Source organism: Ambystoma mexicanum, chromosome 8 (assembly GCF_040938575.1).
Source record: "Ambystoma mexicanum isolate Mex_15411 chromosome 8, UKY_AmexF1_1, whole genome shotgun sequence".
Taxonomy (NCBI): Eukaryota; Metazoa; Chordata; class Amphibia; order Caudata; family Ambystomatidae; genus Ambystoma; species Ambystoma mexicanum.
In genome coordinates, this window is record NC_090929.1 from 16,633,951 (window position 1) to 16,648,263 (window position 14,313).

At 46.4% G+C, this 14,313-nt stretch overlaps 1 protein-coding gene across 4 annotated transcripts in view; it reads left to right on the plus strand.

Moving 5' to 3' along the window:
* Window positions 1-14,313, plus strand: part of GOLGA2 (golgin A2) — a 918,457-nt gene that overhangs the window by 120,971 nt on the left and 783,173 nt on the right. For 3 of the 4 annotated variants that reach the window (XM_069609145.1, XM_069609147.1, XM_069609148.1), the window contains one exon: window positions 5,154-5,288. The exons of the other annotated variant lie outside the window; for it this stretch is intronic. In XM_069609145.1, coding sequence (XP_069465246.1) covers window positions 5,154-5,288 — 135 coding nt within the window. The remainder of the gene's footprint in view (window positions 1-5,153; window positions 5,289-14,313) is intronic. 4 annotated transcript variants of the gene reach the window in all.

Genomic DNA, 14,313 nt, shown 5'->3' on the forward strand with positions numbered 1-14,313 from the left:
ATCCGGTGGTGGGGCACCCGTGCGGATCTGGCGGCTGGTACGGACTTCCAGACCCCAGCACATCAGGAGACGGTGACGGCGATGCCTCCCTTGAGGGATGGGGAGCGCACACTGGAGATCTCCACGCAAGAGGCCTTTGGCTCCCGGAGGAGAGGTCACTACACATCAACGTCCTGAGGCTCCGAGCTGCGTTCTGGGCCCTCAGGTCGTTCCTTCCATCCCTCAAGGGCAAGGTGGTACGGATCTTCACCGACAACACCACCATGAAGTTCTACATATGGTTGCATGGAGGCCCCAGATCCCCAGCCCCATCCAAGGAGGTCCAGGATCTGTGGCACTGGGCCGTCGCCCAGGGGATCTTTCTGGTGCCCTTCCACCTGGCAGGAATAACGAACACCATTGCCGACTCACTCAGCAGGGAGCTGCGCTCTTGCCACGAGTGGGAACTGCTGCAGGATCAAGAGGATCGGCTATTCGAACGATGGGGCAATCCCCAGATCGACCTATTTGCGACGGTGACGAACACCAAGTGCCGGAAATTCGCCAGCAGGTTTCCCGAGCCGGGGAGCACGGGCGAGGCCTTCTCATTCCCCTGAGACGGCCTGTTCCTGTATGTGTTCCCGCCGTTGCCGTTGCTGCTACGACTCATCAACCAACTGAATCGGTCCCAGTGCAGGATGATCCTGGTCGCACAGACGTGGCCGAGACAGATCTGGTTCCCGGACCTTCTGGACATATCAGCGCCCCCCTCCCCACCCACCAGTCAAAATGCAGACAGACGCAGATCTCCCCGCCAGAGAAGGAGACGCCATCCTCCATCACAACCCGGGGTCGCTGAACTTGCAGGCCTGGCTCCTGCAGCACTAGAGTTTGGAGGGTACGATATCCTGGCGGACTGCAAGGAGGTGCTTGCAAAGGCCAGGGCGTCCTCAACTCTCAAGTGCTATGGACACAAATGGAAGAGGGTCTCTGTCTGGTGCCGGACACAGAAGATTAACCCTCTGCGGATTACGGCCCCTCAAGTGCTGCCGTTCTTATCGTCTCTGGCCAAAGGCGGGGCTGGCCCATGCCTCTATCAAGATCCACCTGGCGGCTATCTCCCGCTATACCAGAACTCCGGGGCGCTCATCCCTGTGGTCCCATTGCCTGGTGAAGGAGTTCATGAAGGGACTGTTCCTATCTTTCCCGCCGTTGAAAGGCTCCGCCCCCGGCGTGGGAGCTCAACGTGGTGCTAACCAGGCTCATGGGGCCACCATTCGAGCCTCTGCATTCGGCGCCGTTGAAATTCCTGTCGTGGAACACAGCGTTTCTTGTGGCCATCACCTCCGCACGAGTGGGAGAGATCCAGGCCCGCTCCACCAAGCCTCCATACCTGACTTTCCATGAGACGAGGGTGGTGCTGAGTACGCACCCCTCCTTCATGCCCAAGGTGCCGTAGGGCTTCCATCTCAAGGAGCCCTTGGTATTGCCTGTTTTCTTCCCGTCGCCTTTGTCGCCGGCCGAGAGGACTTTGCACTCGCTGGATGTAGCTAGAGTGCTGAAGTTCTACGTGGACCGCATGAAGAGTTTTCGGAAGACATCACAGCTGTTTGTGAACTTTGGACCTGTGAAACAAGGGAAGGCCCTCTCGAAGGCTTCCATTTCCAGATGGCTCTCATCATGCATTGTCACCGGTTGGCAAATCGACCGTTGCCCGGCCGTCAGAGAGCCCATTTGACCAGAGCGATCGCTGCTACCACAGCGTTCCTATCTGGTGTGCCCCTGCTGGACATCTGCAGGCCTGCTACGTGGAGGTCGACGCACACTTTCACGAGATTCTACTGCGTCAACTGTGATTCCAGGGAGGAGTCCAGAGTCGGCCAGGCAGTGCTGCGTAACCTGTTCGCTTGAAGTTGAGCCTGGTGAGGAGGTAAAATATGCTTAATGTTGAGTTGATGAAATGCTTAATGTTGAGCATTGCCACCTCCCGTGGTTGTGCATGTGTGTCCTGCTATGTATTCTTGTATTCATGAGCATGTGAATCCATGCCAGCCCCCATGCTGGAGAAGGAACAAGTTACTTACCTGTAACTGTTGTTCTCCAGCATGGGTCTGGCATGGATTCACATGCAAACCCACCCTCCTACCCCTCTGCGGCTCTTCGCTTGGTCCTACTGCCACTTTACATGCTACCATATCTGAGGATGGCTGCCAGAGGAGGGGCTTAGGTAGAGGGCAGGCATTGGCTGGGGGCAGTATGACCCAGAGACCAGTGATTGGTTTTTAGGAGAAAGACAGTTCAGAAACGAAATTGAAACTGATTTTTTTTCTTTACCGAGGATTCCCAGCCTGACAGGGAATATTCATGAGCATGTGAATCCATGCCAGACCCATACTGGAGAACAACCGTTACAGGTAAGTAACTTTTTCCTTTTGGATTGTCAAGTATGTTCTCTGCCGTTCATCCCCCCCCAACCCCCTCCCCTACTCACCTTTGTTCTTGTGTGTTCCTTAGGTTCAGAGTTGCTCTTCCTCTCCCGTTTTTCTGTTTGTTTTTTAACATAGCACCACTAAATATCTAAAAAGCTGAAAATGGCTTTTCTATTTACAAATATAGTGCAGCTTTACCATTGGGTGCTCCTTTTTAGATGTGTGCAAACCTTCTTTTGGCCATGAGGCTGGGAATTATACAGTTAGAGGTTTGTTCGACCAGATGCAGCACTTGAATGCAGATGCTTTACCAACACTGTATGCCATTCCAAGTACAAGAGCCCATATGAGATGTGTGTTCTGAGCCATAACAAGTATAGTAGTCGTCATGGGATGTGCGTGTTCTACTTCTGAGCCATCACAGGTATAGCAGCCCTGATGAGGTGTGTGTTCTGAACCATTACACATATAGCAGTCCTCATGGGATGTGCTTCATCTGAGCCATTTCAAGTATAGCAGCCCAAATGAGATGTCTGTTCTGAGCCATCACAGGTATAGCAGCCCCCGTGAGGTGTGTGTTCAGAGCCATCACAAGCACATCGGCCCTGAAGAGTTGTGTTCTGAGCAATCACAGGTGTCGCAGCCCAGATGATGTGTGTGTTCTGAGCCATTTCAGGTATAGCAGCCCTGAAGTGATGTGTGTTCTGAGCCATCACATGTATAGCAGCCCTGATTAGGTGTGTGTTCTGAGCCATTACAAGCACATCGGTCCTGAAGAGTTGTGTTCTGAGCAATCACAGGTATAACCATCCTGATGAGTCATGTGTTATGAGCAATTACAAGTAGAGCATCCTGGATGGAATGTGTGTTCTGAATCACTGAACCTTTAGTAGGCTGTTTGATAAGTCGAAAGTTAAGTCAACTGTGTTACAATTGAATGTTACCTGGATTGTATATGCACATCTCTGATGCAGACTCATTAAATCATCTATTAACAGGATTTGATCTAACAAGTTACACAATAATCTCTGCATCAGGGTTATTAACCCACTGAGTTGCCTTTCCCAAAAGGCTGTTGACAGTGAAAGGCACATAGGGTTAGGTCATTGGCAGTTCCATGTGAGGCTTGCCTGACATAAATGGCTTGACAAAAGCTCTAAGCCTGTTTGGACTATCCCACATTAGTCCGGAGATTCGTAATGAGGCTTTGAAATGTGCTACATTTTTGGCAGTGGGACTCCGTAATCGGATATGGGACAAGCAGAAGTTTTGAAAAATGCAAGACCGAGTAGAAGGGATTGAAGTATATGACAGCAATGCCATCTTCTCACACTGTTGGAGGTTGGTGGGAAGAGCTCAGACACTGTTCTTGCTCTGTACTTTAGCTGGCTGCAGAAAATGCTAACACATGTTTGTGCTTTCTTAATAGCAGCTCTGTTAAGAAATGCAGGTACTGTCCCAAAACATAACAGTCCTTCTAAGAAATGTGGGCATGATGCAGTCAGCCCTGCTGTGAATATTTGGCATTGTGCAATGACAGGCTTATGGTATAGCAGCTCCGTAGATAAATTAGGCTACTTGGCCTGAATATATAGCAGTTCTGTTGAGAGGTACAAGTACAATCTGTGCCACCGAAAACATATACAGCACTGCTTCTACCTGTACCCATTATACCTGCTTGCGGTGGGTGGTCAGAAAGGGAGTTAAAAGTTCAGACCACATGCCTAGCTGTGCAATTGGTGTGCGTCAGTGATGAAGAAAACAAAGTATGAAATGCCCATGCTGCTGCAACTGTGCTGCCTCTTTTTATAGCCAATTAAGCAGTACTGCAGCCCTTGTTTAAGAGAACCTTCATTTTACACAATACTACCTGTGTCCTAAAGCAAAGTGAAAAGCATGTTCGTGATTTAAGATGCTTTAATAACACTAACCTACAAAATGCAGGCAGTTCAACAACATGAATAAACTACAAATTCTCTTTTGCATTACTCAGAAAGTATTATCTTGATAGAATCATTAACAGAGGAGTGTTAAAACAATTAAACAGAACAGAATTCATCCCAGTTGCTTCTTTCAAGGAACTATTGATTACTAAAGTGAAGAGTGGATTTGTAAGCTGCTGCTAGCCAGGCTGTCACCAGTGAGCTCCATGATTTATGGGGCTGCTACCATAAATAGCCCATGTAAGTGGTACGCAAGAAAGAATTACAAGGGCCGTATTGACAAGATTTCTGTGCGTACAAAGGCCTGATATGTATCTTATCTGGAGGGCTGTGTGTAGGTCACAGGTTAAATTCTCGCCTGCGGCGCAGCCTATACTTAACAAGTTTGAATCCTGTGACGGGGACTACTCGGTCTTCCTTGAGGTGTGGCTACATGGAGTACCATTAAATTGGGTAATACTTGTTATTACAGTGCATAGAAGTAGGAGGAATCGCTGGGAGCAGACATTTTCTTTTTCAGTGTTCTTGTTCTCTTCACTTGTTGTTCTGTTCATTTGTGTCTTGTGAAGTTTTACTGTGCACAGCTGTTTTGTGCTGTTACACTGTGTGTTTTTCTGCTGCTTCTATATGTCTTGTGAATGTTGTACTGCCGCTTTGTGTGGGGGTTGTGTGCCTTGCTGCATGTCTTGCTACTTCGCCGTAGGTTGATCTGCTCCTCTGTGCTTTGTCTATTGTGTTTCCCTCTGCCTTCCCCATCACTGGCACATGGTTGACGTAATCCCTGTGGTGTCTTCTATATCAGGCCTTTATGGAGGGGGACCTGCCTGCTCCCAGTGAGGAAGAGTTAACGAATGAAGCCTCCACACCATTCCACAGCAGCAGCCTGACTAACAATGTCCCGCTAACATCTGCTCCAGACTGTATCCTCCCAACACAGGTTTGTGAGCCCTGTGTGTGGCCTGTGGCTATATTAAGAAGCTAACATTGTGTATATTGTTGAAATGCAAATTGTATTGTCTCTTTTGTTGCTCTCTTACATTCACTGTGTCGCTCTCTTGCACCCAACTCCTCTTCTGTTACTACTCCATTATACCCCATGACTGCTCTGCCCAACCTGTTTGCTGCTTATTTAAACCAAAACCCTTTTGAGGGCTAAATCGGGCAAATGTAACTCCTCTTCCTAGCCTCCCCTAACAGAAGTAGAGCACAAGACCTATTATTACCGGTACATATGGGGAACCACATAAGGGTTTCCGAAGGATATATTTTTAAATGTTGTTACTTATTGAATATTTGTATGGCGCCTATACAGCAGGATGGGTTTCCAGGTGCCACAAGACAGAAAAAAGGGGGGCTTAGGGGGGAACAGAAGAGAAAAACGCCAGTAACGGTCCTACTAGGCCTTGTGACATTCAGATTGTGCACGTGCAGTAACATGAAGTGCAGGGGCATGGGAGATCAGGATAGGGCAAGGGATGGGGGAGGGAAGGGGTTGAGGGAAAATTGCAGGAGGGCCTGGGCCCCCAGGGGATGGGCAAGTGCCAGGGGAAGCCCAAGAGGGCTAGTGCCAGGCAGAGGGAGGGGTAGGGGTGAATAGTGCAAGGACAAGTGTGGATCAGACTCGGTGACTAGTCAGGGAAGAGAGCCCAAGGTTAATTGCTTGTGGAGGGGCTGCAGGGGAGACTGGTTGAAACGAGGGCCCGGCCCAGCAAGACTCATAAGGGTCACAGGCAACCAGTCCCAGCGGCAGGTGGAGGCTAGCAAGAGAGGGGAGAGGGAAGGCGGAAGAAAAAAGGAAGGTCGTAAGAAGTTTCCGGAACTTAAGGAGATCTGACTCAAGATGTAGAAGGGCAGGGAGACTATTCCAGAGGGAGGCTCCTGCCGAAGAAAGAGATCTAGGTCCTACGCTCTGCTTGAAAAGCCATCTGATCTGCAGCGAGTTGGAGCTAGAGGACCGAAGGGCTCTAGCAGGGAGGTATTTAGGGAGAGAGAGTTGGATGTAGCGGGGTCCCATGCCCCAGAAAGCCTTGTGGATGATGCAGGGGGTCTTGAATTTGATCCTTGCAACCAACGGGAGCCAGTGGAGAGATCTTAGGGCTGGAGAGATGCGGTCCCTGGGCTTGAGGCCAAGGAGAAGTCTTGCAGTCCTATTCTGGATTAGCTGAAGAGGGTGGAGGGAGGAAAGAGGAAGGTTAAGTAAGAGGCTGTTGCAATAATTCAGCCTGGAGAGAACCAAAGCTCTGTACACATTGAGTTTCTGGGGGAAGGTGAGGAAGGGAGAATGCCTCTGAGAAGGTAAAGCTGAAAGTGGGCCTCCTTGGCAAGGTCAGCGATGTGGGGTGAGAAGGAGAGAGAGGAGTCAAAGATGACACCCAGGTTTTTAACCTCACAAGAGGGCGAGGGGAGAGGGCCCAAGGAGGGCAGCCAGAGAGTAGGGGGAAAGGAGGGGGCAGAAGTCCAAATGAGAAGGATCTCATTCTTACTAGCATTAAGGCAGATATCGTTATTGGCACACCATGCCTGGATAGCGGTCAGTCAGTCTGGGATTAGAGAGGAGGAAGAGGAGGTAAGCTTGAAGGAAATCTGTGTTGTCAGCATAGCACTGGAAATGAGAGAAGGCGGAGATCAGGTGGCCAAGAGGGGCTAGATTAATGTTGAAAAGCCACGGTGAAAGGATAGAGCCCTGAGGGACGCCGCAGGTAGAGAGTGAGGTGCAGGAGAGAAAAGGACCCAGTTGTACTTAAAAGGGGCTATTCAGGAGGAAAGTGGTCTACCAGTCCAGTGCCCAGTCCGTGATGCCCAAGGGTGAGGTTATTGATTGTTTCAAAGGCAGAGGACAGATTGAGGGGGATGAGAATGCAAGGACAGTTTGAGTCGAGGTTTGAGAGCAAGTCATTACAGATGTTTTGTTGAGCAGTTTCCATGCCTCTGGATGCTCTGAAGCCACATTGGTGGTCGTGGAGACAGCCAACAGATTCAGTGTGATGGAATAGTTGGGAGATGACAAACCTCTCCAAGAGGTTGCCCAAAAAGGTGGTAGTGGATATAGGGCGGTAGTGAGCCAGAGAGGAACCATCTGCAGACAGCTTTTTTAGGAGGGGGTGCAAAAGGGAATGCTTGAGGGGTGATGGAAAGGAGCCAATGGCAAACGTGTGGTGTGAGATTGGTATGGTATCAAGTGAGTCACAGACTCAAAGGTAACAGTTTCAACACCTAATTAAGTTCCTTGGTTGGTGTAACACCTAACTGGCCCTAACACTAAAGGCATTGTTCCCTCAACTGATGATTCTAAGCACTGTCTGTGTCAAAGTCCAAAGCCAAAATAAGTCTGTGTCTAAACCTATGCTTGCCCTCACACTTTGACAAAATGTGATAGGACGTCTGCTTAAAGAAAAATAGTGGTTCAAAAAAGGAAATGTAAACCAGAACTGGTTTCAGGTAGTCTTACCAATAGGTGTAGTTCTGCCAGTTCAAAATAGTTAAACTCAAAAGGGTTGCCCTTGGAACCTTCCATGTAGGGCCCTTAAAGTAAGTTAATGGAGTTTACAATGTCTCTGGGTGTTTTGGGGTTCCCTTTCCCCAAGCTTTGATCATTCCTGTTCCAAACAAAAAGACACCGTTCCTGCTGGGCCTCTCCAGGTTCCCTTCCCCAAGTCTAGGCCCCTCTGGTTTCACACAAAACGAAATATAACACAATTCTTCTTAGGATTCTCAGGGTTCCCTTCCCCAAGCTTATGCCTCTCTAGTTTCAAACACAAGTTCAGCTTGTCAGGATGTACCTTTGTTTCTTTCACATACAATTCTTTCATCGGGTAGAATCAGAGACACACTAGACTTTTTGCTCCTTTGCTCCTCCAAAAGCCTGACAACCTGGATCTTTCACCCCTGTCTTTATTTCTTGTACTTGTTTTCCTTTTAACTTTTTATCTTTAGGTGCTTCCTGCATCTCTTGTATCTCTGTGTTGTGCCTCTTGCACACTTTCGTCTTTCTATCGTGCACACTTGCACCTCTCCGTTTCCTTATCGTGCCTCTTGCACCCTTATTTCACTCTTCCTGTTCACGCTTGTACATTTTTGGGTCGTTCGCACCCATTTCTTACTTCTATATCTCTGCAGATTTATTTACTTTGAACTTCACTTTATTTCAGCACTGCTAGCGCGTTTAAATGTCGTTCCACTTTCCTTGTTCCTTCTTTCTTACTTTGTCCTTTTATGCTTTCCCTCATGCTTTCTGGTCCGTGCCACTCTACGAAATCTTGTCTTTCTCCCTGTCCACTCTACCCAACCGCACGCTCCAAAGTTTCTTTCTCTCGCTTGTTCGAAACTCACCGGGTAGCGTAGTGTTGGCGAGTAGTCTTTCCTGGATGCTTTGGGTCGAGGTCAGGGTCTCACCACCTGCCTCTCAGACCGGCACACGTCCCAAGGGAACGAACATTTCACTGGACACCGCCAGTAGGATACAGGCTGTCTCGCTCTGGCCCCCTGGAGACACGGCTCCCGAGGCACGCTGCAGCCCCTCTTTTAACACCGGGCTAGCGTCTCTGCACGCCGTTCTCTTCCGGATCATCCAGGCTTCTCTTCCTGCAGTTCCCTGCTTCTTGGCTCCTCTGGTCCAGTAAGCATCCCCAGCTCGCTCTGTTTCTGGCAGAACCACTTTTTTATACTGCATATGCAAGTCAATTGGACTCAGGTGTGCACAGATGCGGGATGTGCCTGACCTTGCCTGACTCTATTAGCGGACAAGTCAAGGGTGTTAGATAGTAAGCCTCACTTTGTATCCCAAAGTTGTTCCTATGGGTAATCTTCATTGCTCCTGACAGCCTTCTCCTTGTCCCAGTACTTATTGGGAGGGGGACATGGGGTGTGACTGAAAATACTCCACTAAGGCTGAGGGAGAGTGGAGTGGTGCATTCTTGGGAAGGGGGAATACGATGTCTCACCCTTGGGTATTCTCCTCCCAATCCTCTGTGACCCTCCACTCAGGTGATCCTCCATCGCTTGTTCACCTCCAGGGCCGGGATCCAAATGCAATGGCCCTTCCCAGGCCACCTGAAAGGAAGATCCCGGGGAAGTAGGTGGGAGGATACAGTCAGGTTTAAAACAGTGGTTACAGACCTCAGCCAGGGAGAGATAGCTAGGCTTACCTTGGTAGAACAGTCCCTGTTCCTAGATTTGCCTGTCCAGAAACAAACTGCTGCAGGATTATCCTCTGGGATTTGTAGGGAAGGCATGGTATCAATAGTAGACACATACACAATGGATACAAGTTTAATTGGTTAATTTGGTTGGGTTGGTAGAATTCCTAACTGGCCCCAAGTCTAGAATTGGAGTTAAATAACTAACAGTCCCAGTCAGTCTAGTCAACATAGGCTTATACTAAGAAAACCTAACCTTGCCCTCCTTCTACAAATGACACGTGTCAAAGGAATAGTGCTCTCAAAAAATGTTTTGTCTTAAAAGATGGGCAATAATCAAAAACGTATATTAAACATCTTTTTAAAGAAAGTTCCTATGTAAAATTGTGAGCAAATAAGGCTGAGACCCAATAATTTCAAGCACTAGAATGCATCCATTTTGTGAAATGGATGAGCCTCCTGTGCTTGTAATAATCTCTGCCAGGACACTGCACTTACTGCAGGCAGGAAGGCTGCTGCCGCTAAGTGCTTTTCTAAATACAGCGTTGCATTTATGATTGCCATGGTTAGAAAACCTGGGAAACTTAGAAAGAACACTACAGCAATTATAAATACTGCTGTGTTGTATTTATAACTGCAGCGGCTTTTGCTTTGTCTCCCGGGCTCCCCCACCCCGGGGGAGCCTGGGAGACTCAAAGGAAAAGTACCAGCATTTATAAATACAACACAGTTATATTTATAATTGCTGTGGTTTTCTTTTTAAGTTTCCCGAGCTCCCCCGAGCCGGCGGAGCACAGGAAACATGGAAAGACCACCACGGCAATCATAAATATAACACGGTTGTATTTATAACCAGGCTTTCCTGTTTTCAGTGAAATTCGATAAACACCGGAAAAACACCCCTGGAGGGAAAAGTGCCCCAGAGGTTTAAACTGAAAACACTTGTTTCCACGTTTCCAGTGCTGCCTTAGTATGAGCAGGGATGGGATGAAGTTTGGAGTTGAAGGGGTGGCTGGAGAGGGGGCTTGGCAGACAATAGGTAAAGGGCCCTACTCCCTCCATTTATGCTTGTTTGCTTCCCCTCCTGTCCCCTGACCTTATTAAAAACACTGTGCATTCAATGTTACATCGTTTTCTTTGTAAAAAAAAAAAGTAGTCGTATATAGTCAGAGCTATTTTGAGGAATTGTAGACAAATTGCAGCCATTTTTATGGTTGCTGATACAAGTCTTAAAATTGGCTAAAATTCCTCAAAATAACCCTTGATCACTGAGAAGTATTTGTATGATCAAAAAATGGTTTAACATGGATTTTTCAGTGTTGGTTTGTGATCAGAGAACCTCTGTGCATGTGTATCTGTTTGGAGGAGAGCTGAAAAGTGTCTGGTGCCTGTCGGCTTTAACAGGAAAGCCGTGTGAGGCTTCCATATACGAGGCTTGCGTGAGGCCACAGTGTCACGGTCACCTCCCAACGTCATGTGGCTCTCTAGAGCACCTGCACCCAGCAGCCCATCAGAAGATGCAGACCCCTTAATTTTTGCTTAGAACTTGCTTTCTTCAAGGAGAGTTTTTAAATTGGGAGCAATTTATAAATGATGGCTCATTTAAGGGATACATGTGGGTGGACAGAGTAACTTGAGGACGGACGTATTTTTGAGGTTGGCACGCTTGCTCAAGTATTTGGTTGCCAGGATTTTAGCCAGTTTGTCATGTTCCCAGTGCAGACGCTTACCCACAAGAACACAAGCACTTGTCTTGTATTGCGATTTTGTTTTACAGAGAATATTTGACTACATATTCCTGGGTTTAAAAGGTTAGCACCTTTTATACTTTTCCAGCATTTTTATTGGAACATTTCCTCTCTCAAGTTATTTATCTGGTATTCATAATTTTTTGTAAAAGTCCAATGCTCTTTTGTCTTGCACACTTCCTTCTAAGGGGAAGGTCAGTTGAACTACATTTGTATATTTCACTTTAAGATATCTTCACTTACTGTGCGTAGATTCATGGGTGCCAGCTTTTGATTTTCGATATGGGGACAAAAATTCCCACACAGTCAAGTGAGAGAGTCGTGCTCATCCCCAGTCAAAACAACACTTTTTACAGCACATATTTCAGCAGTAATAGGAAAAAGCCATAAGATTTACAGGAAGGTATAACCATATAACATCACAGAAACAATCACCTAACCTGGAGTTGCCTTTGAACAATTCTGCTACAGGATCCCCTGATATTCCCACAACAGGCCAACAGTTCTGGCCTGCTCACCCCCTCCAATCAAGCCTCAGGGGGTAGATTAATTAGACTCCCTTCTCATTTTGTAGTGAGCAGCACTTGATAAACAGTTATTATCTGCTCAGAGTTTATTTATTTTGACAGTCAAAATAATCCTTATCTCCACCAAAGTGAATGCTCCCCGGCAAATCCTTTTATCATGCTATGCCTTATCTGCTAAAATTCGAAGTCTGTACAATGTGGAAAGGTCGTTTTCACAAATCAAAGTCTTGTTGGGAAGAAAAGAAAGGGCAAGGATCGGTAAAGAGTCCCTGAAAAAGTATTGCATAATTTACTACAATCATTTTGACTTGTAGAAATGTTAGATATTACTGGTTTAACACATTAATCCTTATTAGCCGGAAAGTGTTCATAACCTCTTGCTCTAAGAGGCATTACCCTACTTATGCGCGCTGTGAAACAATAAAAGAATGTTTGTGTGTTTACACTGTAAAAAACAGTTATATGCGATTTTTTTTTTTTTTTGAAGTGGGAAAACGGGATACCACTGATAAACACAGATACTGAAACTTTGTGAAAACACTGAAAAAACACCCCCTGAATTAAAAAATAATAAACCCCTAAAACAGGAAACCCTATTTATAACTGCTGTGGTTTTCAAAGAAAATGAAAATGATAAGCACTTACCGGCAGCAGCCTTCCTGTCTGCATTCTCTGCTCTCCGGCAATAATGAAGTAGAAGCCGCTGTAATAAAAGCTACCAGCAGGTGGCTTTTGCTTCATTAGTGCCGCGAGGGCAGAGATTAACACAAGCACAGGAGGCTCATCCATTTCACAAAATGGATGCCTCTTAGTGCTTGATATTATTGGGTGTGAGCCTTATTTGCTCAAAATTTTACTTAGGAACTTTCTTTAAAAAGATGTTATAATGTTTTAGATTATTGCCCATCTTTTAAGACAATAACATATTTTAGCGTACTATCCCTTTAAGGAAATGCTAAAGAAAAATGGTGTATCCAAAGAAATGTCAGAATGGCTTTTAAATAACAACTCCCTTTCCCACGTTCAGCAACACATCGTCTAGAGTTTCCCAAAATGTATAGGTGGATGGCACAGTTCTGTCAGTCTTGCACACTGTGGCTTACTGGTACAAATGTAACCGTCCAGGCTTGGGCTTCAAGCTTCTGGTAGTTCCATCACTTCCTTAGGCTTCTTCCACCTTGTCACAACTATAGATTTCCACTTTAAATGTTTACTTTCCCATAATCCAACACAGGCTTCCCTCTGCTGGGCTCGAGCCTGTCTTTCACCTTCCACTTTATCACACACTTCTGCACAGGCTTCCCTCTACCTGGTTTTCTCTTTGTGGGGTTCCCTTACCCACATTTTGTGTCCGGTGTTCTTTCACTGTGGAAGACTTATGAAAATGCAAGGATTTTACATAGACCTCTGCATGACCACTTTGACCTTTCTTTAATTCTACAATCTTCCCCCTCTTACAACACCAATGCCTCTTGGTATTTGTAGTTTCTTATTTTCTTTTGTTTGCCTTCTTAAAGTTCATATGCTTTACCCTCTTATTCAGAGTTCACATACTTTGCTTTTCATTCATTCAACTTTCTTTCGGGATTACGTTACTTTCTTGCCTTAGGTTCCCATTCAGCTCAGAACATTTCACAGAGACTTTTGAATGTGCAATTTCGCACCGCAGGACCACTCTGTTACTTTGTATCCATTCCTTTTACGATTGTCTTTTTCATTATGCGTTTTCTCAGCAAACGCGCAACATTCAACCTTTAAGTTAGTTAATTTGGCTTTTAACCAAAACCAAACTTTTGTTGCCTTCGATAATTCAACGGTTGTGTTAATAAGTCTTCTTTTATAAACGTTCTACATGCAGCAGTCAAAGCTGTTTCCAATGCCGCCTCTGCTCCTCCCCATCTCCTCCCAACTCTGTGGTTCACCCGGGAGGGTCACGGGCGGCTTTCAAGTACCTTGAAGGTTTCCTTCTTCCGCTCACTCAGATTCAGTCTTTGAACGCTTGCGGCTACCCAAAAGTGTGGCACTCTCACCTGACTCTCTCTCGATCTTAGTAACTGCAGATCAGCCCCTTGGCCTTCCGACTTCCATTGCCTGGTTTCGCATATACAGCCTTGCTCAGAGTGTTCTTGTGCCCGCCCCCTTTTATTCACCTGAACCTGCGTGCTAACAAGTGGCAGGTGCATATAGTATAGCTTTATGGACCTCGCCCGAGGGCCGTACCGGGCATAAGGATTTATAGACCTCGGCCGAGGACCGTACCGGGCGTTATGGGCCTTTAATGAGGTATGAGGCCCCATAGCAATGTTACAGGCTAGAACCCATGGCCAAAGAGAGAGAAGTTCATTTAAAAATATAATTTCTTTTATTATTACATTGATTTTTGGGGGCCTTCAATATTCCCTATGGAATAAAGTTTTTAAAAAAACATGAAAAATAACATTACAAAAAGATATTGGAACCCATGGCAAAAGAGAAAAAAAGTTCATAAAAAATATAATTTGTAACATTTTTATATTGTTTTTTGGGGACTTAAATATTCCTCGTGGAATATT